This window comes from Daldinia caldariorum (assembly GCF_022478825.1).
Source record: "Daldinia caldariorum strain CBS 122874 unplaced genomic scaffold F4812scaffold_5, whole genome shotgun sequence".
NCBI classification, from domain to species: Eukaryota; Fungi; Ascomycota; class Sordariomycetes; order Xylariales; family Hypoxylaceae; genus Daldinia; species Daldinia caldariorum.
In genome coordinates, this window is record NW_025953041.1 from 935,917 (window position 1) to 959,034 (window position 23,118).

The 23,118-nt window shown below is 46.1% G+C and overlaps 5 protein-coding genes and 1 non-coding gene across 6 annotated transcripts; 5 read left to right on the forward strand and 1 right to left on the reverse strand.

The window, feature by feature from the left end:
* Nucleotides 1-6,420: 6,420 nt before the first annotated feature.
* F4812DRAFT_327155 (uncharacterized protein) lies at nucleotides 6,421-8,263 on the forward strand. The gene is made up of 2 exons (XM_047931524.1): nucleotides 6,421-7,248; nucleotides 7,410-8,263. Exons 1-2 carry the CDS (start codon nucleotides 6,671-6,673, stop codon nucleotides 8,194-8,196), a joined length of 1,365 nt encoding a protein of 454 aa, XP_047791680.1. The 5' UTR covers nucleotides 6,421-6,670; the 3' UTR covers nucleotides 8,197-8,263.
* A 708-nt stretch (nucleotides 8,264-8,971) lies between these two features.
* F4812DRAFT_327157 (uncharacterized protein) lies at nucleotides 8,972-10,835 on the forward strand. Its single transcript, XM_047931525.1, has 3 exons — nucleotides 8,972-9,751; nucleotides 9,860-9,941; nucleotides 9,995-10,835. Exons 1-3 carry the CDS (start codon nucleotides 9,435-9,437, stop codon nucleotides 10,643-10,645), a joined length of 1,050 nt encoding a protein of 349 aa, XP_047791681.1. The 5' UTR covers nucleotides 8,972-9,434; the 3' UTR covers nucleotides 10,646-10,835.
* Nucleotides 10,836-14,168: 3,333 nt separating this feature from the next.
* On the reverse strand, nucleotides 14,169-15,232 carry F4812DRAFT_457905 (uncharacterized protein; the record flags this gene model as incomplete). The annotated part of the gene is made up of 2 exons (XM_047937253.1): nucleotides 14,169-14,951; nucleotides 15,203-15,232. The coding sequence occupies 2 exons, from the start codon at nucleotides 15,230-15,232 to the stop codon at nucleotides 14,169-14,171; spliced, it is 813 nt and encodes a 270-aa protein (XP_047791682.1).
* A 704-nt stretch (nucleotides 15,233-15,936) lies between these two features.
* F4812DRAFT_422841 (uncharacterized protein) lies at nucleotides 15,937-19,574 on the forward strand. Its single transcript, XM_047933706.1, has one exon. It carries the CDS (start codon nucleotides 16,174-16,176, stop codon nucleotides 18,841-18,843), a length of 2,670 nt encoding a protein of 889 aa, XP_047791683.1. The 5' UTR covers nucleotides 15,937-16,173; the 3' UTR covers nucleotides 18,844-19,574.
* Nucleotides 19,575-19,579: 5 nt separating this feature from the next.
* On the forward strand, nucleotides 19,580-20,988 carry F4812DRAFT_422844 (uncharacterized protein). The gene has a single exon (XM_047933707.1). The coding sequence runs from the start codon at nucleotides 20,276-20,278 to the stop codon at nucleotides 20,660-20,662; it is 387 nt and encodes a 128-aa protein (XP_047791684.1). The 5' UTR covers nucleotides 19,580-20,275; the 3' UTR covers nucleotides 20,663-20,988.
* Nucleotides 20,989-22,729: 1,741 nt separating this feature from the next.
* F4812DRAFT_t65 lies at nucleotides 22,730-22,840 on the forward strand. The gene has a single exon. It is a non-coding gene; the product is annotated as a tRNA-Leu (tRNA).
* The last annotated feature ends 278 nt before the right edge of the window (nucleotides 22,841-23,118 follow it).

The following is a 23,118-nucleotide window of genomic DNA, read 5'->3' on the forward strand; positions in this document are numbered from 1 at the left end:
ATTCAAGTAAGTGGTATGCCTACCTCAATAACAAATCGACCTTGCAAAGAGGTGGAAATAAGAGTGGACCTGGCAAAAGTTACATTGCTAGTATCCGATCGTTCCTAGGAAATCTATCGGTATTATAAATGATATATCAGTCAGCACAACACGCGGAGGAACAGCTCGGTGGGCACACAAGACACCGTTGTGCATCCTCAGACGGAACAGGATTCAGGTACTAAGCCTTACGGGTTGCGCCGGCGTTCTTATAACATATATGTACCTGCGTCTGGTCGAATAGAGCGGCAACTATATGTAATGTACCTACCTACCTACCTACCTAGGTAGGTATGGGCATGTGTCCATGCCTGTGTGTGAGTGAGCGTGTGTGTGGTAGGTATTTGTATAGATATGCATACTGGCTCGTATGTACGCACTAAAACCTAAGGATTCTACATAAGCCCCAGATAACTCGGAGTTTATTGTACGGGTTCGAATATGTTTGGCTGGCCGACCTTTGGTGGGCAGCAGAGAAACGGGGCTTATTGCGCGGCTCTGCGAGACGGTGACTCTTTAAACTTCTTCGGTTAGTACGTACCTTTAGGTAGTTAAGTTAGTTAACATAGGTATTTGCAAAGGATCTTCTCTCGCGCTCCGGCGTGTGTATAGTTAGATAGTGTACACGTACATTTAGTCATTTCCATATGTGGTTTCGAGCGCCGACGTCAATCTTATTAGTGAAATGATGCGCAACCGGGTAGGACGGGTAAGGCGGTGTTGATCCTTTGATCGACAAATTCTCGAAACGGAAGCACTACTTCCAGCTTTGGAATTCGATACAGCTCGTATTGTCCTCGTAGCCTTGTCAAAATCATTGCATTTTGGGTCCATCAAATACTTGGCTGCTTGGTTGGTTAGTTGGAATATTGAAATTAACTTGGAACGCATTTCTTGCTACTTCATCCCAAGTATTTCCTTAACTGTGGGAACTCGATGCTATGCGCTTAACATCCGTTGTCAGCTGCTGATTTTGCGTTATCCCAATAAGGCATAGTATGAGCTTTCGGAGTCACTTGACGTTCAATGTCTGCCATCATATGGAAGCGTGATGCTGCTTAGCTGACATCGTACAATACCGAGGTGGTAAGTAGTGTACCTTGGAATAATGTCAGAAAAAGTTTTTTTTTTCTTTTTTTTTCTTTTTGGTTTGGAAATCGCACTGTCCACTCACTCTATTTGAGATATTAGGACTTATATAATTGTCCTCTTAAACGAACTCGTTCTCTACTTGTAGCAAATATTCGATATACGCTAGTTAGGCAGTTAACGAGTGTAGTATTATAGTATACTTAGACTAATAATAACAGGCTAAGAAACCTGGCGTTAACCCTAATACCACTTCTTCGTCGATAGGTTGACTTATAGTGGCGAGCGAAATACGGAATCAAGGCTAAAAACGACCGAGTCGGTGCCCTCCGGTTTGCTGGATACACTAGTAAAAACCAAGTATCACTCGAGGTATTAAGTTGTCGTGTGGTGCGTGCGAATTAGGGTTTAATATATTTTGATATTCTCCAAATTGAAAAGAACCTGGGGCCTTGGTATACTTCACCTTGATATGGCGAGCTTACCTGTCCAACCGCGTCTCTATTTGGTAGCTATAGCGAATAATAAGGGCTCGGGAAATCCTTAGCGAGGGTTTGTTTACCGGCTTGATCATATCTATCGTAATAAGGAGATAGCGGCCCAACTACTATGTAAATGGCCGAACTAGCAATAAGTCTTCGAGACACTTGTTGAAGTATATCGCGTATAAGTGAACTAAACCTCGACCTTGGCAGGGTAGTACCGTACCCTATCGCCAACCATGGAGTTATGAGACACTTCCATTGGCTAATGATGATATTATCGTGGACTAGAATGAAAATGAAGATAACGAATCATGTGGACCGAAAGATATAACAAGAGGGTAACAGGACGACAATGTCGATACCTCAGTCTGTCTGTCTGTCTGTTATGATACTCTTTCGATACCTGGTCCGTGGCAAGAGAGCGCAGATGGTTTAGATGGTAGACCCCGCGTCAACTGGTCCGGATGGTGCAAGTCGGAAAATGAATGGACTGTCACGGTGGCGGACGCTATGGTTCACTTAGGAAGGAGAAGACGAGCCGTGGTCTGGGAACCTGCGAATTTTTTATTTTTTTTTCCTTCATCGGCTGGACAAATTTTAATACCGAGATGCGAGAAGCTGTTTGGTATGCATCTCTTATGGTCTAGACCAGTAAATTCCTTGTCCACTTTTGTGTCGAAGGAGCTGGATAGAAAAAAAAAAGTTGAGCTGCGAGGATGCTCTAAAATCTGAGTCTAGCCCTGTGGTCTTTTGATCCTGTGGTCGAAATTTCTCCCTTACTTTAACTGTGCTGGAGAGTATCGTCCATTTGTATCGTTGAGCAAGGTCTCATTCGTAGGAGCGCGTTCGAATCTCATAGAAAGAACTCGGATTTTCTTTTATCTGATAGAGAGAGTTGAATGATAGACACCATAGGTAATAGTACATAACATAACCTACTGCTACTGCTTTGCATAAGCCACCGTTTCGTTGATTACCCAATGCGCATCTGTGTAGGTTGTATTGTATGTAGTGGTACCTTAGCATCTTGGGGGGGGGGGGGGGGTTTCTTAAACCGTATATATACCGCTTATGTACGACTCAAAAAATTGAAACGCTTTATACCGTAAATGGAAAACATCGCGCTTATATTTTTAAACGTTAAACCTATTTAAGCAGTTTAAAATTTTTTTACCGTATATTTACGGCTTAAAATGGCTGAGCCGCTTAAAAATTCGAGCTATTTAAAATTTTAAACCGTTTATATAATTTATAAATAAATTAATCATTAAAAAAATTACGTTTAAATTTAAAATAAAGTTTTAATATTTTTTAATATAAATAAATTTTAAAATAACTTTTTGAAAAATAATAATTTAAATAATTTAAAGTAATTTTATATAATTTTAATTAAATTATATAAAAATATTATTTAATTAATAAATTTAAATTATTTATTATTATATATATATAATTTAATATATTAAGTTAAATATATATTATTAAATAAACCCTTATTAATACGCTAAAATACCTTAAATAATTATGTAATATATACATTATTAGTATCCAATGAGATCGACCTGGGTATAGTGTAAAGAAAACACGGCCGGGGTGTAAATAGTGAATTTTGTTTCTCCAAATTTTCTGCCATGTACCGGTGCGTGTAAGTACCTGCATCCGGAAAGGTCAAATGGCCTCGCTGACCTCGTGGAACGTTTTTTTTTTCTTGAGAAGCATATCTATTCCCTAAGCTCTGTTATTCCAATGTCAGTTAGGATACTCACCATAATGAACCATTAGGTTTGTTTTCGTCCTTTTATTAATAGTGAATTAATGCTTCTTATTGGCGTAAAATATGTATGCCTCTCTGTAGCTGAGGTAATGTTTTCAGTGCCGCTTCTACATAATGTATGGCTGAAATACAGTCTACCACCTAGGTAAGTACGGTAAGGGTAATTCTATAGCACTGTGTTTCAATACCTCTTGTAGCGCAGACTTTAGTTTCATGCTGCGTAACCACTACCTTTAGTGTATCTATCTCGTACGGATATTCAAACCCCTCCTCCATCTTCACATACATAGTAATTATTTCGAAGCTTCTATGACCGCACTTTTAGAAGTCTGTTAGGCTTTATGCAACTGCGCATTAATATACTTGTTTCATATCGCTTACTACGTAAACGGGGATAAGCCAGGTAAGATATGACTTTTCTTGACAGTTGAAGAAAAAGGAATTCTTTGAAATCAAACAGGCAGAATACGAAGTACCGAGTATCGCGTACACAGCCAGATATTCTTAGCAGCTTTATTATGGAGGTGGTGTTCTAGGAAATATTAGGGGGAGAAAATTGAATCTTACCCGCCAGGTGACGCGCCTACGATCGTAGCGCTGATCCGCGCAGTCCGGGGTCAAAGGTCTTTTGGTCCTTGGTCAATTTATAGACCCGGCCCGGTCACAAGGGTTACAAGGGTTACAAGGAGTCTTGCTACCAACTAGAAGGAGTGGAGTAAAGTCAAAGCATATGTTACTAATACGCATTCATGGATGCTTATGTATATTATATTTTAGATAAACTAACTTGACGATGTCCTTTGTTATTTTTCGCTTAATACGTGTCTATAAGCAGATGATTCTCAAATAGTTAGGTAGATTCAGCTTTTAGGAATTCATATGGTAGCAGCTCCAACTTTTATGTAAGTATTGTACAATACCATATGTTAATATCTTCTTAGGGGGTGTATTTATGGGTAACTAATGTAAGAATAACTGGCCACCCCCTGTTTCTCCCTCCTATTTATTGCGCGTACCCCCTGGTCGGCATCACTCCGTACATCCCAAATGTACTTCGTACATAGGTACATAGGTAGAGCCCGTTGTTCGAGAATGATATGCCACGTTATACTGCCACTTGTTAATACAGATGTGCACAACGGATTTACTGCTGTCGCTTTATGATAGGCAAATGCCGCATAAACCATAAACACTGGCACGCAACTGCGTATCGCTCAGTAACCTCACGATAACTTACTTGCCTACATCTTAACCTTTCCTAAGAGACTCTGATGAGAGTTCGAAAGCCGCGTCCTACCTCTTTATGTTAGGTATTAATTAGTAATATTTGTCTGGCCCCGCTACCTAGGTGCCTACCTATCTTTACCTAGACGTAGGAATATGCAGGGCTCCAGGGCTAGAGAATCTACCTAACCTCTACCAGCTTCCATTCAAGCATGGAAGCTATCCACGTGCGAGCAGGAATGTGCAAAGTAGGCAGTTGAATTCCTGCTACGTCCCTACTACGTCCTATTTCAGACATGACAATGTTAGATCTATCCTGGCCTGGGTTAGTTCTTGAAATCGGCCATTTTTTGTCATTTTTATGTCTCTGATTTATATGCGGTATGATATATAGTCAGTCACCTACGTACATAGTATTAGTATATCAATAATCACGTCTGAATATACGAGGTGGTAGTCAAAGCTTTATGCTATCTATCTCCCCTGTACCTAACCCTACTGATTCCTAAGGGGGTTCTTTCAATTGAAATTATGTGTAGTTAGGTTAGATATATTTAATCCTTTCCCACCTGTCATTACAATCTTGATGCACTTAGATATACGTACTATGTACTCAGATGCAATTATTCATCTTCCCGTGTCCAATTCCCTACCCCTATATCGATCCGCCTTTGATTGACAATTCGTCAAAGCAGGTTTGGACTTTCGTCCGTTCTTACGCCGCTCCCGCTTGTTTCCAAGTTTGGAGTCGTGCCTGGCAGAACCCTGAACCGGAATTGAAGCTTGTCCAACAGTCAGCTAGCACCAAACTCGTAGATTGCCGCTATTCGGTACAGGGGGCCCGCGCTAACCTGTACCTACCTAGTTATCTAGTTATCGCGCAGCGCGTGCGTTATGCTGTAATATGTAGGTACCTCATCCGTAGGTACGTTATGTACCTAGGTGGTTAGTACCTCGCTAGTGTAAGTACTTAGTTAAATGTTTCCAAACTTCAATGTTCCAATGCACTCTGGTGGATTCCACCTAGAAAGATAGGACGGGGAAGGAAGATGGGGGGGCCGAATGGTTGAATGGGGGAGGGGGGGTGAACAACTTCTATTTGAGCATTTGAGCATTTGAGCCCACCATGACCACTACCACACCATTCAACATACCACATGGCACACGCCCAACCTTTAAGGCTTTTTCTAATTGTGTACCTCTAGCATACATCCGGCATACCTAGCATAACTAGTACAATCTTGTAGGTAGAGAAAGTAATAACCAGGCTAAGAAAAAAAAATGAAGGCGCAGTTTCTACCTTATGTACCTACCTACATAGTATGTAAAGCCAATTTTTAATACCTAGTAATTACATAATTCAACTCGGGTTGACCACTTGACGAACCAAAGGGGGAGGGAGGTAGGTATTGTACGTGATGTAACTTGGTATTTCTAGGTTTATCGTACCCAACCCAGGTATTGTATTGTAGGCATCTATTGTACTGTACTGTCTTATCCGTACCTGCCTAAACGTACCTACATACCTATCCGCAGTTGCTTCGCACTTGAAATCCATAAAAATTATTTTTTTTGTGCAATGGACTGATCTTTGTTCCTTCTTCAATTTTCCAAGGGTTAAAGAAAAAAAAATTATTTTTATTATTTTTATTATTACAGATCATCGGACGGCTTTTCTTTTCCAACGTCCGTCCTCCAACCATCAGACCCTATATCCAGCCAATACCTCTTTTAGTCCACCCACCATTGCCGACGAACACCCTCTTTGCTTTGCTTTTTGCTTCCTCTTTCTTGTCCATTTTTGAATAGTTTCTTCACCTAGTAAGACACAAGCTGTACCTCAGAAAGGATAAATAAATTTCTCGCAATCAACATTTTGTCGTTTCATTCTCTACGTGGTCGGCAATGGCCTCTTCCAAGGTAACCAACAAAGTTCCACTAACACATACCTCACCTTACATTATATTACCTCTACTTAGCATGCCCGCATAGCCCGCATAGCCTGCCCCCCCAACACTAGGATAGTCGTGCTGATCACTTGTGTCTATCACTCCAGGAAATGCAAACACCAACGAGGCCATTGACTCAACACCGTCAATCAATCTCTTCCGCCTCGGCGTCGTCCTTGGGCGCTTCGAGACCATTGTCCCATTCACGCAATAATTCCCACACATATTCCGCTTTGTCCGGCGCCTTCAATGCCACTCACCGCGTAACACGCCGGAAGAGCATGAGTGGCACCGCTGCCAACGTCGCAGCCGTCGCGGCGGCTCTCGAAGAAGCGGGAGATAAAATCGGACCGTTACCCATCGCTGTCAATTCCCGTCGCGGTACTATGTCCAAATCTACCCCCACCCGATCTGCCATCGTAGGCAGCTTACCTTCCCCGCCCGCTAGCTTGCCAACCCATAGGTTCGAGATGAATATGAAATCCGAAGGCACAGAAAATGCTATCGATGACTCCTCGAACGACATGTCCGCCGATGAAGGGGAGCCGGGTTCACAACAAGCTCGTGTACGGCGAGCGAGCGACGGTCAGCCGCTGACAAAAGAGGGTAGGAAGAGCAACCGAATTGAACTCCGCTGCGACAAGTGCGGAAAAGGATACAAGCATAGCAGCTGCTTGACCAAGCATTTGTTGGTGCCCATTTTCTTGCCCACTGCTTCCTTCATGCATTCACTTGCCCAGGCCTGCGGATAGAGTATCTCCCTTCCCCGGGGTGCAAGCAAGGACTGGCCGAGACCCTTAAACCCTGAGTAAATGAACGTGGACTTTTGTTGACGAATTTGCTTGCCAGGTGGGAACATACTCCCGAGTGGTCTCTCACGTCCAAGCTGCTTATATCTAAGCACCAACAAGTTCAATTGCTCGAAGCGGCCTCGGTTCTCGTCGCCATGAATACAGAGACGACAACTCCGCCAGACTCGGCCAAAGACTTTGCCAGCGATCCCGAATCAGCTTCTTCCACCGCCTCTGGGTACTCGGACCTCCATGATGGTCGTAGTTCAGCCGATACCACTCCGCCTCCACATCTAGGCACATTCGGGACGATGAACAGCTTTGGTTACCATGCAACTCCCAAGAGGGACAGCAACGGAAGTGGCTTTGCACGATCGTACCAATCGGCCGTTTCGGGGTCATTCTTCTCAGGCAGTATGCCAAACGGGTATGGATTCGGCCACGCTCGCCATGCCAGCTCGGACCGACGTCCACCTTCTTCAGGAATGAATAGCACGGGCCAAGATGATCGCGACCTCGCAGCAGCAGTCGAATTACTCAGCTGCAGCTTCAACAGCAATGGGGGGGCGCGGGATTCAAGGCTTCCTGAAGATGCTCCTCCCGTACCTCCATTACCCGTTCAATATCTCGATCACGCTGCTTTCGCTAGCACGAGTTTTATCAACAGCTTTCCATCAGGGCAGATGCCTGAAAGCTTTACCCGGGGTGAGCTCCGCCTCACCGAAGACGTGAAGATGGAAGACAGCGAAAGCAGTATAGTGGATGAAGACGAAGGGGAACGACGTTCGAGGGCGCGAAGTAGCGAGGAAGACGACGATATGATGTTTGGCCGTATGGAGGATTAAACTTGAGGTTGATCGCTCGTTCGCTCACTGGAGACACGGCACGAAACGATGAATGGCTCTGGTTATTTCTTTCTTCTTTGCTTTACGTATATCAACTCCTGTAAACGAGGTGGTTCCGCTCCGCTGCCGAAATCTCAGCACCGAAGAATGGAGAACTCTAGGTACGAATACTCAGAGGCATACTCCAAGAGGTTAAAGTGAGAATCGGAGAAAAGCGTCGAGTGAACACCCGGACATGTCGAAACCGTAGGGAAAATGGGTTTCATTAAGCAAAGCGTGTGATGTCTATTAACGGGGCCGAAAACACCCATTTGTTTACTATGAATGAAAACCTATTCAAACGAAAATTTTGACTTACTGGAATATGCTTAAATCTCAAATGCAGTTGGGATATTCGGTACCTATTAATAAATAGTAGGCGGTAGGTTTCCAGGATTTATTATTACCAAGTGCCGACTATGCTTGAGGTAGCGGAGCTGCGGAGTTATGATGCCAGTGATGATGATCTGCATGTGAACGCAGATTGGTACGGGGAGGTTTGCAAACGGAGCCGGCGAGGCAACGGAAGACATGATATAAGTTCAGGGAGAGTTGCTTTAACAACTCTACCTTTTTTCACATAGAATATTAGAGGGACAAGGAGGAGAATTCGAGAGTAAGAGAAGAAGAAAATGAGCAAGATCGAGGACCCGAAGACCTTTTTGAGAAGCGAGGTTTGTTGTCGATCCAAGCCGGTTTGTGGGGTTTTTACCTATTAGCAGGTACGTAGACTACGCAAGTAAGGCGACCTTCTCAAGAGTTGTTGTTCGGAGACGTCACTTTTCTGGTGCTAAAGTACATGTACCTATTAAAGAGTTTCCCCACACTACCTATGCCCCCGCCATTCTACGGTATCATCATTTGTAGCTTTTTCCTTTTTCCTTTTCTTTTTAAGCTTGTTACCTCAATTAGCAACAAAAACTTGCACTTGTAAACAACCTATCGCGACTTATTCCTAGTCAACTTCAATAATACATTCAGCACGTGAGCAAATCAGGCTTGGATCTCTTAACACGGTATATAGCAGTTTTGTATTTCGCGTTAATATTGTATTTTTGTATTTAGTTACTCGCGTCCTTTAATACTTTATTGTCAACAACCTTTTTATCCTCTCTTTTCTTCCCCCTCGCATTGGTTATAGGTCTAGGTACCTACCTACCTACTACAACGGTACAAAACAGGCCCGACAGACAAAAAAAATGCGGACCAGAAAACAGACTCGCGAGGAGGAACATGCGGCTGAGGCAAGGCAGACTGTTGTATCCATCACCAAGGTCGAGGCGCCGACTATCTCCGCGGCCGTCATCCCGCCTCCGAAGCGCGAAGTTTCCCGGCCTAGAAGCGCGCCGTCCAAACTACCGAAGCTGATTCAGTTCCCGCTTGTAACCATCTTGAGCTTGTCGCTCGCTGCGGTTGGTTACTCGTTGACGTGGCGATACACAAAGGGTCCAATCGCGCCGCACACGAGGCTCCTGACTACTTGGGATGATGTTGCGATTGTTACCGGATGGAGTGTGTGAGTTGCACTTTTTTGCTAATATTTGGAGCGAGTATCTGGCTTCAGATGGCATTCATGACGTAATTCCAACGGACACTTTACTCATCTCTTTGGCCTCTCTGGTAGATTTAAACTCGCGCTGGCCTGGTTCGGTAATTTCGACGGCTACGATATTACAGCTCTGAATATCCTGTCCCACGGTCCTCTAGTAAGTATAGATTTACCAACGCCGAAGGAAGCAAAGTCTAACAGCTATAACAGCTATACCTCCTGAATACCTTTTACCAGGTGCCTAGTAACGCCCTCCTCATAACCCTCGCCATCGAGACTCTCGCTACTTACATCCCCTTCCGCCTCCTGCGGCCGCTCTCCACCGTCCACGCCGACCCCAGCCACGCGCCCAACGCGGACATCGTCACGGACCGGCCCATCGTGCTGCTCACCACGCTGCTCGCGGGCGCCATCTACAGCGTGACTCTGTTCCTCGCGTACGCGACGTACCTGCCCTCGTACCTCGTCATGTACTTTACGAGCCTGCCCACCGTCGCCTCCGCGCACGAGACCACGTACGTCGGCCTGCTCCCCGTGACACTGGTGCTAGGCTTCGCGGCCCGCGCTTTCATCTTCACGCCCGCCGGGGCGACGGCTAAGGACAAGGAAGAGCCGTTCAACCCGACCACCGCGACCCTGGGCGAGACGGTCCGCTGGAACTTCTGGGGCTGGAGCGCGCCGACCAAGGTTGTCATCCAGCGCACCGCGCTCCTGATGCTTGTCTCAGGCGTGGATACCTTCATCCAGACGCTATTCACCATCAAGGGTGTCGAAACCCCTGGCGCGGCGGCCTGGAGCAGCGTGTGGGTTATTGCCGCCGCGGTTACGGGGCTTGCGCTTGGTGCTGTGGGGAGTGTTTAGGGTCTGAACGACTGGCTGCTCGGAGAAAAGAAAGGAGAAAAAAAGGGGGAGGATGGAAGGGGAAAGAAAAGGGAAGGAAAGGAATAGTGCAGGACATAAAAATGGTCAACAGCAGAAATTGGTAGTGGCTGTGGTAGTAACAATGTGAATTATTTCCAGGTCCTGGACAAAGGGGGGAAGGGGGGAAAGGAGGGAGCTCTGTTTATATAAAATGGTCAAAGGAATGTGTGTTGTTTTTGATAAGGGGCGTAACGTGTCGGCGGAGCCAAATGTGTTAACCTAGCACCAGGAGTTTTTCTGTCCTTGTTAATGTTTATTTATGTTATTTTATTGAAGCAGGCTTTTTTCTCGACCTAGTCAACAAAATACGAACAATGTATTAACAAATCAACTGGGGAGGATGTTTAGCAGCGTATATGGGTTGGGAATGAAGGAAGAATACAATGTTATCAGGACTATAGGGGAGATCATATAAGGGGCTGCCTGGCGTTGTGCGTTTTGCAAAAAAAAAAAAAAAAAAAAAAAAAAAAAAAAAAAAAAAAAAAAAAAAAAAAAAAGATATACGATCATGTGTTATGGTTAAGTAACGTGGTGTTGCAGAGTAAGAGGTAAGGGACTGGGTGCCTACCAGGTAGGTAAGGCAAATAGTGACGATACTGGTAGTAACTCCTTTCTCTTGGCACCTCCCTTATAGATTGGGCAGCTGTCTCCCGACTACTCTGAAGGGGCATTTTTTTATGGTTTCCAGGCAATTAAGTTACCTTGCAAGTTCGTAAAGAGATTACGTGTTGGAGTTACTACGAAAGTCTAAGGTAGTTGCTAGGTAACTTCCAAAGTTAAAGCATAAGATTAGGTTAGGTAACGTACTTCTTATCTTAAAACTATGCTGAACCTGCTTTCCCAACATGTCATCCTGCCTTAGGAAGTAGGTGCTGTGTCTAGGTACCTAGTGCCTAAAGGCAAAGACATTTTAATAGTTGGACATCCCTCGGTCAAATCTGAAATCTGAAATTCTTCAACCACATTACATCCATACATCTTTCAACTACTCCACCAAAACTTCTATCCACTTGACTCATGAACGTCTCTGGATCACTGCCTATTTCCCTCTTATCAACTAACTATTTTATCCAACCGTTATCTATAACCACCATCCTCTAAACCCAAACACTATAACACGCAACCATATATGCATATAACCTTATGTCACATGACATAATGTATATATACTTCCACCATTAATGGATATTGTACAGTAACCTTTACAACATTAACATACAACAACAAGATTGATACAATGAAGATAACCTGACAACGTACGATGCCGACACCGTGTCCAGTCGAGCATCCGCTGGAGGCCAAGCAGGGACGGGTATTATAGTACCTCGTTGCTTTGTCCTTAAAGTAGAAATGCTCTATTAGGCCGTTAATGTTGAATACCTTCGAAGAAGCAAAACAACAGGGGAAGCCTTTTGCTCAACTCGGAGAGAACACATTACTATACCCTCAGAAGGCGTCACCAGCCATAAGCGACATGCTTTGGAAGCAACCGCAAGAGCCACTCCATGGGTAAGAAAGACCACCCACGAGCCACATCCATACGCTATAAAGCCTAAGCTACCGAGAGTAATTCGTTGGCAGCCCAAGGGCCAAAACCACAGGATTGGTCCAACGAATGAACACAGTTTACTTGCCCAAACCCCTTCGCACGGCACTGGAGTGGTTTCGAGACAATGATCGCTTTGTTCACACTCTTCACACGCTTTTGAAAATCCTTGATCTTCAAAATTCTCGGCATGGACGCCCTCCTGGCTCTGCCACGCTGCTCCAATATCCGCGCACAGTGGCTGAGAAGCAAACATCAACAAATACCAACAACAATACAACGAACAATAGATATGAACTATTTAGTCGTCATTATGGAAGCATGCCGGCATAGCCGGCCGTTGGTATTTCGGCTCGGGCTGTAGGGCAATACGATGAGTCCTTGGGAGTCTCAGGATTCTAGATGAGACATATAAAACAAAGGATACGACCTGTATGCATAGCTGCTTCCCAAAGCTATCCAGTCAAATTTTCTCGTGAAACAACGAAATTGTTTCCATGCTTCTTATTCCGCTTTGCTACAGCGATGATGTCGCAAAAGTAGTACGTTCGTGAAGGAGGGCTGAGCAGGAAGACCAAGGGAATTTCGGGCACGTTGGACCGAGCTTGCTCCAGAGCTGAAAGGTGATATGAGACCCCCCCGTCTCATGGCTTCCCGCGAGAGGGCAAGCGTGAGGAAACGAAAGACGACTGTCACATTCTAAAGCAGAACGAGCGACAATAACATAGACCTTATAAACAATCCGGCCAACAGCTATAGGGCCACTTTATTTGCCATTATATTGGCACTTGAAAAAGTACTTAAGCTACATAAAAAGCTCAAGATACATTCCCAATTAAATATGTCCATTACTACAAACTCGCTATCTACCCACCATTTCATAACACATTCAATCAACTACTATTCCGCCAACAGCTAGAAGAACTACCGAAGTGAACCTATTATAAACTAAGACCTTTTAGCAAGAATCGTCGAGCTAGAAGTTGGTGTCAGGTCTCTTAGACGCCTGTCATATAATTATATCCCAGAGCAATTTAATACGGTCGCCAGACGCGCTTCCAGCAAGGTGTTAGACTCGAAGTGTTACTCTATTGGAGTTTACCTACGGTACTACATAATAAATTACACAGAAGAACAAATTGACGAGATCGAAGCATTTATTTGACGTGAGAATGGTACTAAGAATAGTAACGATTGTCCTGGGGCTTCAATGTTACCCACGTATTTTGGATGGACGCTGGGCTTTAATGCACAAATGGGGATCAGCAAGTATATAGCTCTTTCATGTATTGCTTGGTGTTGATAAACTCGCCATCCTCGACATATATGTACCTACTTCTTAATATAAGTTCCCCTCTCTTGTTGTATTATACTATTTCGTTGTTGTAATAAGAGAAGATCTTGGTGGCGTCTCTTTCGTATACGGGACAAGAAGTATCCTCTTTCTCCTCATCTCGGAAGGAATACAAGACACCTTGAAAAGATGCTGTAGCTTTGCTTCTTTTACATTGACTACCTACTATATCGCGCTCTAATAGTTAGATCCGTCACACCTCTTGGCTAAAGATTGCTCCCTTTCTTACTAGGATTGATAGGCATCCGAGGGAAGGAACATTCATAGCGGAATAGAAGTAAAGGTTCCTGTTTGATTTGATGCGATGAGGGAAATTCGTCATTAATACTAGAAATCTTTAACCAATATCAGATACCTAGCTGTTATCACCTCCTAACCCTCCTTCCTCGAAATCTCATCATTCCCGTCCTGGTAAATGTCCAGACCGTTATCCTCGAGGAACTCATCCAGAAGATCAGCAACCTTGTCGTTGTTCATGTCCGCGAACGCACTGTGGGTGTTTCCACTTAGGCCCCCGTCTTTAGATAGGAAGAAGACCTCCGCATTCCCACCATACAGGTTGATCAGCTTGGCTGCCAGTCTCGTCTGCCGGAGGAAGGGAAAGCTTTCTTCCCTGTGATCCCCCATATGAATTGGATAGCCTCGAGCTTGGCAAGCTTCTTGAAATCTTCGAGGGGCACAATCATGGGCCCGAACGGCTCGCCGGCTGTGATGTTGAAGTTGTCCGGGAACACGCAGCCGTAGCTTTCGTATGCGACTATGGCCTTTATGTTGGTCGAGTTGCTCTTGACGGCCGTCATCTGCGCACGGAGGCCGGATGCCGAGTTCGTGAGGTACACGATGCTGTCGCCGACTTTACCCGAATCTGCCGCGACGGCGGCGGCCTGGGTTTCTAGATGCACGCTCGCGTTCGAATCGAACTCGACGTAGCGGGAGCTGGTGGCTTGGCGCCACGCTTCCTCGTCCTCGATCGGGAACTGGACGCCCGGCCAGAAGTTGGGGTACGACGGCCCAAAATTCCACGCTACGAAGTTGCCTCGGTCTCGATAGGACGGCGCGTAGTAATACGGCTCGCAGGCCCAGTTGGCCCGGCCGACGCGTGGGCCGTCCCAGAGGAAGACGGGGTAGCCGCGGCGCAGGAACATGTCCTTGTACCCTTCGCCGCCGTCCCAGCGGTTCTGCCATACCTGCGTGCTGGAGTTGTGCCACATGACGATGCTCGTCTTGCGCGGCCTCCACGGGAGGAAGTACTCCATGTACCCGTGGTCGCAGGAGAGGGTCTGGTTAGGGAAGGAAGATCGGGCTGTTGATGATTCTCCCTCCCGTCGTGAACCCGCCTGATTTTTCTAGCATGATAGGCCGTCTCCCATGTTGCCGCTTCTCTTTATGAGCCACGGCCGCACCCCTTGCTAGTGATGGTACGAGCAGCCCGAGTAAGATAAGGATAACTAACATTTTGGGATGCTAGGTACTCAATGTCTACCGGCTATTGTACGTGTATAAACTGAGAATATGACATGTCGCCATTGACGCTTACCTAGAGTTTATTATATGAATTTTTTTTTCTCTTCTTCTTGGGGTTCGTATTTTGACCTACCTTGACAACTGCCGGCGCCTCGTAATGCATCTTTGGTTATATCTACGTAAGACAGGTCTGCGTCTCCAATGGACTAATAGGGGGAGGGGACTTTGCAGATGCAGGTGCAGATGTGATTCTAGGCGTAGGATGGCTTCATTCAGCCGAGATCTCTCCACAACGACAATTTCTTAGAACCCGGGGAAGTGAAGGCTTAACCTAGGGAATAACATGCATATGTAAGTGAAGTTTTAATTCGTTTTACGTATTATGATCTTTGGTTCTGAAATGGTGATTTTTTATCCCGGATGAAGGGTAACATACTATATAATATTTCCAGGGGTAAATGTATTGAAGGAATAGCTTTTTTAAGAAGTACCTAATCTACTCTAAATTGAGTCACGGGTAGGTTATTTGCGAGAGACTGTTATGTTAAAATTTAGTAACTGATTCATGATTTCCTACCTGATACCTCGAACAGGTGCGCGTAGTTCCTTGTTTTACTTAATAGAGCTTGAGGTATTACAGGCACGTTCTGTACTTAGGTACCTAATCCTGACGGCCACTCCAGCCTCAAGTTACCTAGTACAGGGGCAAAAACAGATGCGGGGCAGGTACTAACCTAATGTACCCCAGCTACCTCAGGCTTAGTTCAGTTCGGTAAGCACAACGTGTGACACACAGTTTCTTACCATTATTAATACTGTCATTAGCAATAACTTGCCAAGAAAGAACTTTGGGAGCTCAAGCCCAAACCTTGACGCGACAACCTCTCACCTTAATCGTAACGATTGACAGCAAATTCGCGTCGGCGCTTTTTTTTTGATCTTATCGCACCAAAAGTTTGTTGGCGACATATCAATTACTTCTCCTTATACTTCGCTAACTGCCGCACTCTGCACTCTGCATTCTGCATTCTGCACTCTGCACTCTGCACCATTTCCAACTTCCAACCTTTGTCCGCTGCGCTCTATGCGGTCTGCACTATAACCATGGCGACCGTAGTAGAAGCAAACAGCGAAAGAGGCAGGGACCTCGACGGCGATATTTCACCAGACAACAAGAACTCTAGCTCTTTGATGCACGTTATCCCGCCTTTAGATACTTCAAGTAATGGCCTCGAGTCGCTCACCATGCGCGCTGACCCGGACGCCCAAGCAACCGTAACCGATTTTCTCGACTTTACAGAATATTTGCCATCCGACATGGTGCGATCTCTTACACTGATTGGAAAACTTGACCAAGCTTACATCGACGCATCCTCTGCCGTTAACGAACTCACTTCCACATGGGCAAAATTGCCAACCTTGCCAGCCGACCAGCGTCCTGCACCGGTCCAGTTGCGCAAAGATATATCCGAGAATTTGAACCGCGCTGTCAGCTCGCGCATCTTCTCTCACGCCGAGGCTGTTCGCATCCATGAGAACGTAGTCAGACACTATAACCGAGCTAAAACCATACATGCAAAGCTACTGGCAATGCGCGATAATTATCCTACTGCCTTGGAACAAAATAGCCCTACACAGGTTAAGTCGCCACAGACGGTTCGCACTCCTAAGATCACACTTCGCCTTGACAGCAATGGACAGAAGATCCAGAGGCCACCTCGCATCACCGTTCCGGGTGAGGTACTCGCGCCTTATGAAATCGATTTCAACGCTTACAGCTCCTTGAGCGACGAGAGCTCTGAGGAAGAAGAGGAGGAAGATATAGCTATGTCGCCTCCTAGGCGAGTCCCAACTCCGTCGACTCGTATCAAGGTGGTTCGGCCCCCGAAATCTCCTAAACCTCCCAAGCAGAAGATTCCGAAACCGCCACGGCCACCTCGAACTCCAGCTAACCGGTCTGAGAATGCGATTCCCATGATGTCCACAAGCACGGCCTTGGCACAACTGCAGCCACCTCCCGAGAACGCCATCCCCGGTAGTGCTGACGCCCCATGGCTTCAATTGACACCTTATGAACTTGCCAAACTCCGTAAGAGGATGAAGAAAAATGCCGTGTGGAATCCCAGCGATACTATGATAGCCCGAGAGCTCAAAAACTTGGGTCGTGGCGTCGAAGCGTATAGAGCCGCCCAGAAGCAGGCAGAGGAGGAGGGGAAACCTTTTGATGCTGCCCTTCCTACTCCGGTGGTTGATGCCGAGTCGGGAGCTAAGCACCCACCTGAAGGTGCCATTAGCGCCGAGGCTTTAACAGCAGACGAGGTACAGTTAAGCAACCGCGGCATGAAGTTAAATGAGGCCAAGAAGCTGAAACGTGAATCGATGGCAAGGATTGCTGCCGAGGAAGCAGAAGAATCAGCGAGGAAAATGGTAGAAGCTGCTCGCATGTTCCTTAACCATGAAGGTTCGCCGTCTGTGAACGGGAGCACGCAAGATAGAGCCCCTGAGACAAACCAGAATCAAGGCAAGACCGGCAAGACCAAGGGTAGGAAGCGAAAGCGCAACTCGATGTCGGAAACTCCTGTTGCTGAGAAGCCCGAAGGGGCTCAAAGTCTGCCGGCGAATCCGCCGGCGAGCCAGACGCCTAGTCATTCCGAGAGACCCCCGCTGAAGCGGACTAAGACCGAAACCCCTGTTCCGTTGCCTCAGTTAACTCCTCGGCCTCCATCTGTACCACCTCCACCGCCCGCAACTGCTGCACCAACAGAGACTCCGGTCCCCGTCCCTGTCCCGCAGCTAGGCAAGATCGCTCAGGCTGCTCCCACATCCAAGACGCCAGTACCGGTTCCCGTTCCGGTTTCTTCTGATACGTCTATGGTGACTACCAGGTCTGCTGCCTCCTCCTCCGGGGCGACAAGTCCAGCTCCACCATCTAATGCTGCCACCACGGCATCTGTCAAACCCCCGGCAGAGACGCCCATTCCGCCTCCTATCAAGACTTCGACTACACCTATCCCCCCTCCGATGCCCAAAAGGGAAACTAGACAGAATATTCAAGCAGCTCCGGTCTCGACCCCAGCTAACCACAAGCAGTCCAGTTCCCGGAGCAATACGCCGGCAACTACACCTGCCCCTGAGTCTCAGCCTCTTCCCGTGCGTAGGCCTACCTCACGCGGGAAAGCTGCAAGCCAGGAACCCCCAACTTTTGCAGCCGAACGACCTCGCCGTACTAGCACGGCTAGAAATACTCCTGCTCCAGAGCTTCGTCAGTCCAGCAAACGTACCAAACGACCTGCTCCAGGCGTCGTGACGACCAACTCGGGCGGTACTAGCGCTATAGGAAAGCGCAAGGCAGCTCCACGTAAGAAAGCTCGCGGTGGCAACCCCAAAAAGGAGAGGGGTGCAAGTCAGCAGGCCGAGCAGGAAGTAGAAGTGGAGGTGGACGACGACGGTAATGTAATCGATCCCAACGAACCAAGATACTGCCTCTGCAACAGAGTCAGCTTCGGCACTATGATACAGTGCGATAACGTAGATGTGAGCGCAACAAAGACTACTACTACTACTGCAGCCCCAGCACGTGGTGACAAGAAAGCACACAAGAAGAAACTAACCATCCACCACGTACAGAATTGCAAGCAAGAATGGTTCCACCTTGAGTGCGTGGGACTGACTGAGATACCGGCACGTACGACGAAGTGGTATTGCCCTGAGTGTCGTAAACTGCTAAATATCGGAGGAAGAGGAGAAGTGACTTCGCGTGGCGTCAAGATGTGATGCTTAGCCCTCGACGCTAATCTTTCTAATTATTCGAGCATCGCGGCTCGTACCTACCTTACAGTTTCTTTTTAATGTTCTTTTTCATTCGACATGCATTTTCCTTTACTGATACCCCCATACCGTTTATTTGACTCTTAACCTAGTCATTGAGTGCTCTTTACCAGACTGCCAAACACCTCGCCTTAACCGGTCTTAGCATATGCCAACATGGAAATCCACGAATTTGGGGCGATGCGCGAATATACACTACCCCGAAGGACAAAGTTCTAAACGTTCTGAGGGTTTCGAGAGGACTACTATTTTGTACACGTCAGGAGCTTAGGGCTTCAATTATAGCATCACTTTTGTGGTTCATACATACCACCTCCAACATTAGATATACAAAGTTATATATGTCTACTATGCTCACGTCTCTATAACCTATTCACTTTGAAGTATAACAGTCTCAAGATCAGCCAAAGCCTGAAGTTTCGAACACCTGGAGAGGCGGCAAAGTGTAACGTCGTAAAGGTTTAGGAATGATACCAGCCGGATTATTCGGTTACAGCTGGCCTGTAAGATACCTAAGGCTACGGTACTAGCCTTAAACTGAGAATATTAGTCGCAGAAAGAGTGGCTTTGCTTTAGCTTTGAATGATCTTCCGGAGGGAGATTTCTCGTTTGAGGAGCAGTTGCCTAGTGACAAAGACGGGTATAATGTATATCTCCAATAGTAATTTAAACTTGTGGTACTCTTACGTGTCTTGCAAGAAAACTGCCTGCGTTTATTTGTTTGCCTATTGTACCGCTCTCTGTCCTGGGGAGATGGGATCAAATGAAGTAAATACCCCTCATGCAAGTTAAGGTTACCAACCTAACATTTGTGTATCACTACATGTAGCCAGCGATTAATTTATTGTAGAGCCAACTACTGCCTATCAATAATAATACCCCGATCCATCGCATCCTAATTAAACGGGATTTTTTTTTTAATACATCAATACCTACCGGTAGCTTACAGCCCCTATTTACAGCTTTACTCTCACGATGGAGCGTTACGAGTACGAGCCGTCGTACCCGATTAGCCATCCCGTCGACGAGAGAGTCAAGGACTTCATATCGCGGTTCTACGCCATCTCCGACGACGCGTCCAAGGACGAGCAGTGGGTGGATTGCTTCGCCTTCCGCGCCCACGTCATTGTGGGGGATAGGAGTGCGTCGGATATTAAGGGTACGTGAAGTTTTGAGAAACTACATACCTATCTACATAAGGTACCTTGTGTAGGTAGGCACTTGAACTCGTATCGAAATGGATAGTTAAGACATACGTCTACCTACCTACCTCTATTTATCTAGTTGTTTGTATTTCGAGGCGTAACGTGCGAGGTTACATGCTTACTTACTCACTACTGGGCTACCTGTAATAGGTATCCGGGATCTGCGCAAAGGCATGTGGGAACAGGTGCTGGCGCGGAAGCACCGCCTGCTGAGGGTATACCCGGTGACCTTCTACCCGGCGAGTGCGTACGCCGACGACCCCGCGCGCGCGCCCGCCGCCGAGTACATGGTCGAAGGGGAGGTCTCGACGATCGGGCGGAAGGATCTCGAGTGCAAGGAGATGTCGTGGGCGGCGCACGCGATCCTGGTCGAGGAGCAGGGGCGGCTGAAATACCGGGTCTACCAGGTCTATCTGAACAAGAAGCACGGCACGTACGGCGACGACGACGATCTGGGCGCGTCGCTGCGCGGTCGGCTGCGCGTGCTCGTGGGCAGATGGCTGGGACCGTTTCTACTGCTCGCTGCGCTGGGTGTTTTATATAAGATGTTCCTGGCTTAGGACCTTGATCACGTCTACATATATAATGACTACCTAGGTACCTAACATAGATGATTCTTCGGATATATGTCTAGGTATTACACAATACATTGAATAGGATTGCGCGGGTATAGGAGCTACGTAATCTAGTAACCTACATGGTAGTTCATGGTAGGAGGTTCCGTCTCATCCGTTCTGTTGTACTGCTGGATGCTAGGCGCTGGGATGATGCCATAATATGAGTTTTGTTACGATGGACGATTTGAGTTTTTTTTTGTCGAATTTGCTAAACCTACCTGTGCTGCACCCCTGGAGATCTAATCATAAATCGTACCTAATGTAGTGTATTATATATTATATAGTACTATGTACGCTCGACACACTAACCTTTTACTTTTTCAAGAAAGACTGCCTAAGTCGGGTAGGTTTTAAACTGTTCTAGAAATAGCGAAAGAACCGGCTCTCGTGCCGGGTGTTAGTTGTAGTGTAGACTGTAACTAGTGCACATCAAACACTAACGAATCTTTCAGCTTAGCGTCAGCTGACCTTGGGTGGTTACGGCCCCTGATCACGATGAGGTGGGAGAAAGTCTTGAGAGTTTAGACAGGTGGCTGGCGGATAAGGGGCGTGACGAGTTGGGTATATTAGGGAATGGGGGTTGGATTGGTTGGATGACGATAAGGTCCCGTGAGGAAATCATTCGGGGCAATATAGTACTTAGTTGCTTATCATCATCATTAGTATTATCAACATCATCATTTTATTTGGATTTCTGGTCCGTGACCTTTTCGAAGCGTCTAGTACCCCCTCCCCTCCTTTTATTATTATTATTATAACATTGAAGCTGAGCTGAGAATCTCGGAAGTCATAGGTAATTGTATTCTCTTTGATTCCTTTTTTTAAATGATGTACTTCGTACGTGACTTGGGATTGTTGTTCCCCCTTTTTTCCATTTTCAAAGAAAGTCAAACTCCTTTTTCGGAGCACGCGTCGTAAAAAGAGCTGATGACGTAGCATTGGAGCTACTGATAAGGAAAACTCACATGAATGCATCGAGCTGATCGAGGCATCATTGTTCATATGTATTGCTCTGCTCATATGCAAGAAAAGCTAAAACAAAGCACAATTATGTATGCATATGTAGGTACCTAGGTACCTGGGTAGGTATGCTGATGCTGTCTTACTCCTCGATCCACTCAAGTAACCTCCCACGCTGCCACGGATACCAGGCTGGGCATAGTGAGGGGCTCTCGCAGATGGTTTGTGCATGTGCATCTTTCCAACGATGGGGAAATGGAAGACCTGCATCTCCTTTTTATCATCCCTCTTTTAAACTGTACCTAACTCGAGTTATTAATATGTACAGCGCTAAACCGTACCTTATACTTGCATTGTGCTGCATTGCACGATATCTGAGGCAGGTCGGTATAATGCATCACAGGCTATCTTACGTACCTAGGTAGGTGTATGTTAGATAGGAGGTACCTAAGATACATGCCCATTACCTGTATCTAACAATACGGAATATACATGCCTGGTATCCTTGTTCCTTGTTTCTAAGTTCTAACCGCCTCAAGTCCCCCTAGCATGCCCTCCACATGTGCCTATCGCGCCTATTTACAGGCTACAATTTACCGGATTAGTAACTTACACGTAGACTTATCCCTGTTGATTGCTAGTACATAAACTATGGGGTTCCCCTCTTCAGATACATTATCTTAAACTGTATGTACTCAGATATCAGATACCACAATGTACCTAGATACCGTTAACCGCTCACCTCCGTTGCCGCTTGTATTACCTATCAGTCACATGCCTTGAGTCACAGAATCGTGAACTCTTACGCGATTAATGCGCTGGAACGGTGTGTTAAAACGGTTCTGATTGGTAAGCTAGGTACCTAGGTATCTAAACGGTTTGACCTGTTAGCAAGTTAACCTACCTACGTTACCTTACCTAAGGTAGTTTGCTAGGTACTCTAGCTATTCTAGCTCCTGCAACTATTACTAGAATGGTAACCCCACGACGATAGCTTCAATACTTATTGAATATAGAACAATATTAGCCCATGGAATATTCTATACCCCAGGCAAGATGTCCGAGCGGTCTATGGAGCTTCGCTCAAGTTACCAAACTTAACCCTGTGAAAGGGGGATCGAAGTGTTGCAAAACGCGTGGGTTCGAATCCCACTCTTGTCATGGCACCTCCTTTATTCTTAATTGGATATATCTTTTTTTTCTTCTTTTTTTTCTACTGTTTGATAAGACGTGGACTTGGCGTTTGCGTGTTTGCGCAGAGGCTTCCCGAGCCTCGCTTGTATCAACGCATCCCGTTCCGACATCTGTGGATATAATTGTGAAGTGTACGAAGTAGGATATGATAAATGACGAAACATACTTCCTGTCTTCATTTTGACAAGTCCTTCCCTCTACAATCTCTTAAGAGCCATTTAAGCAAGACTTGAGACATAAGGTTG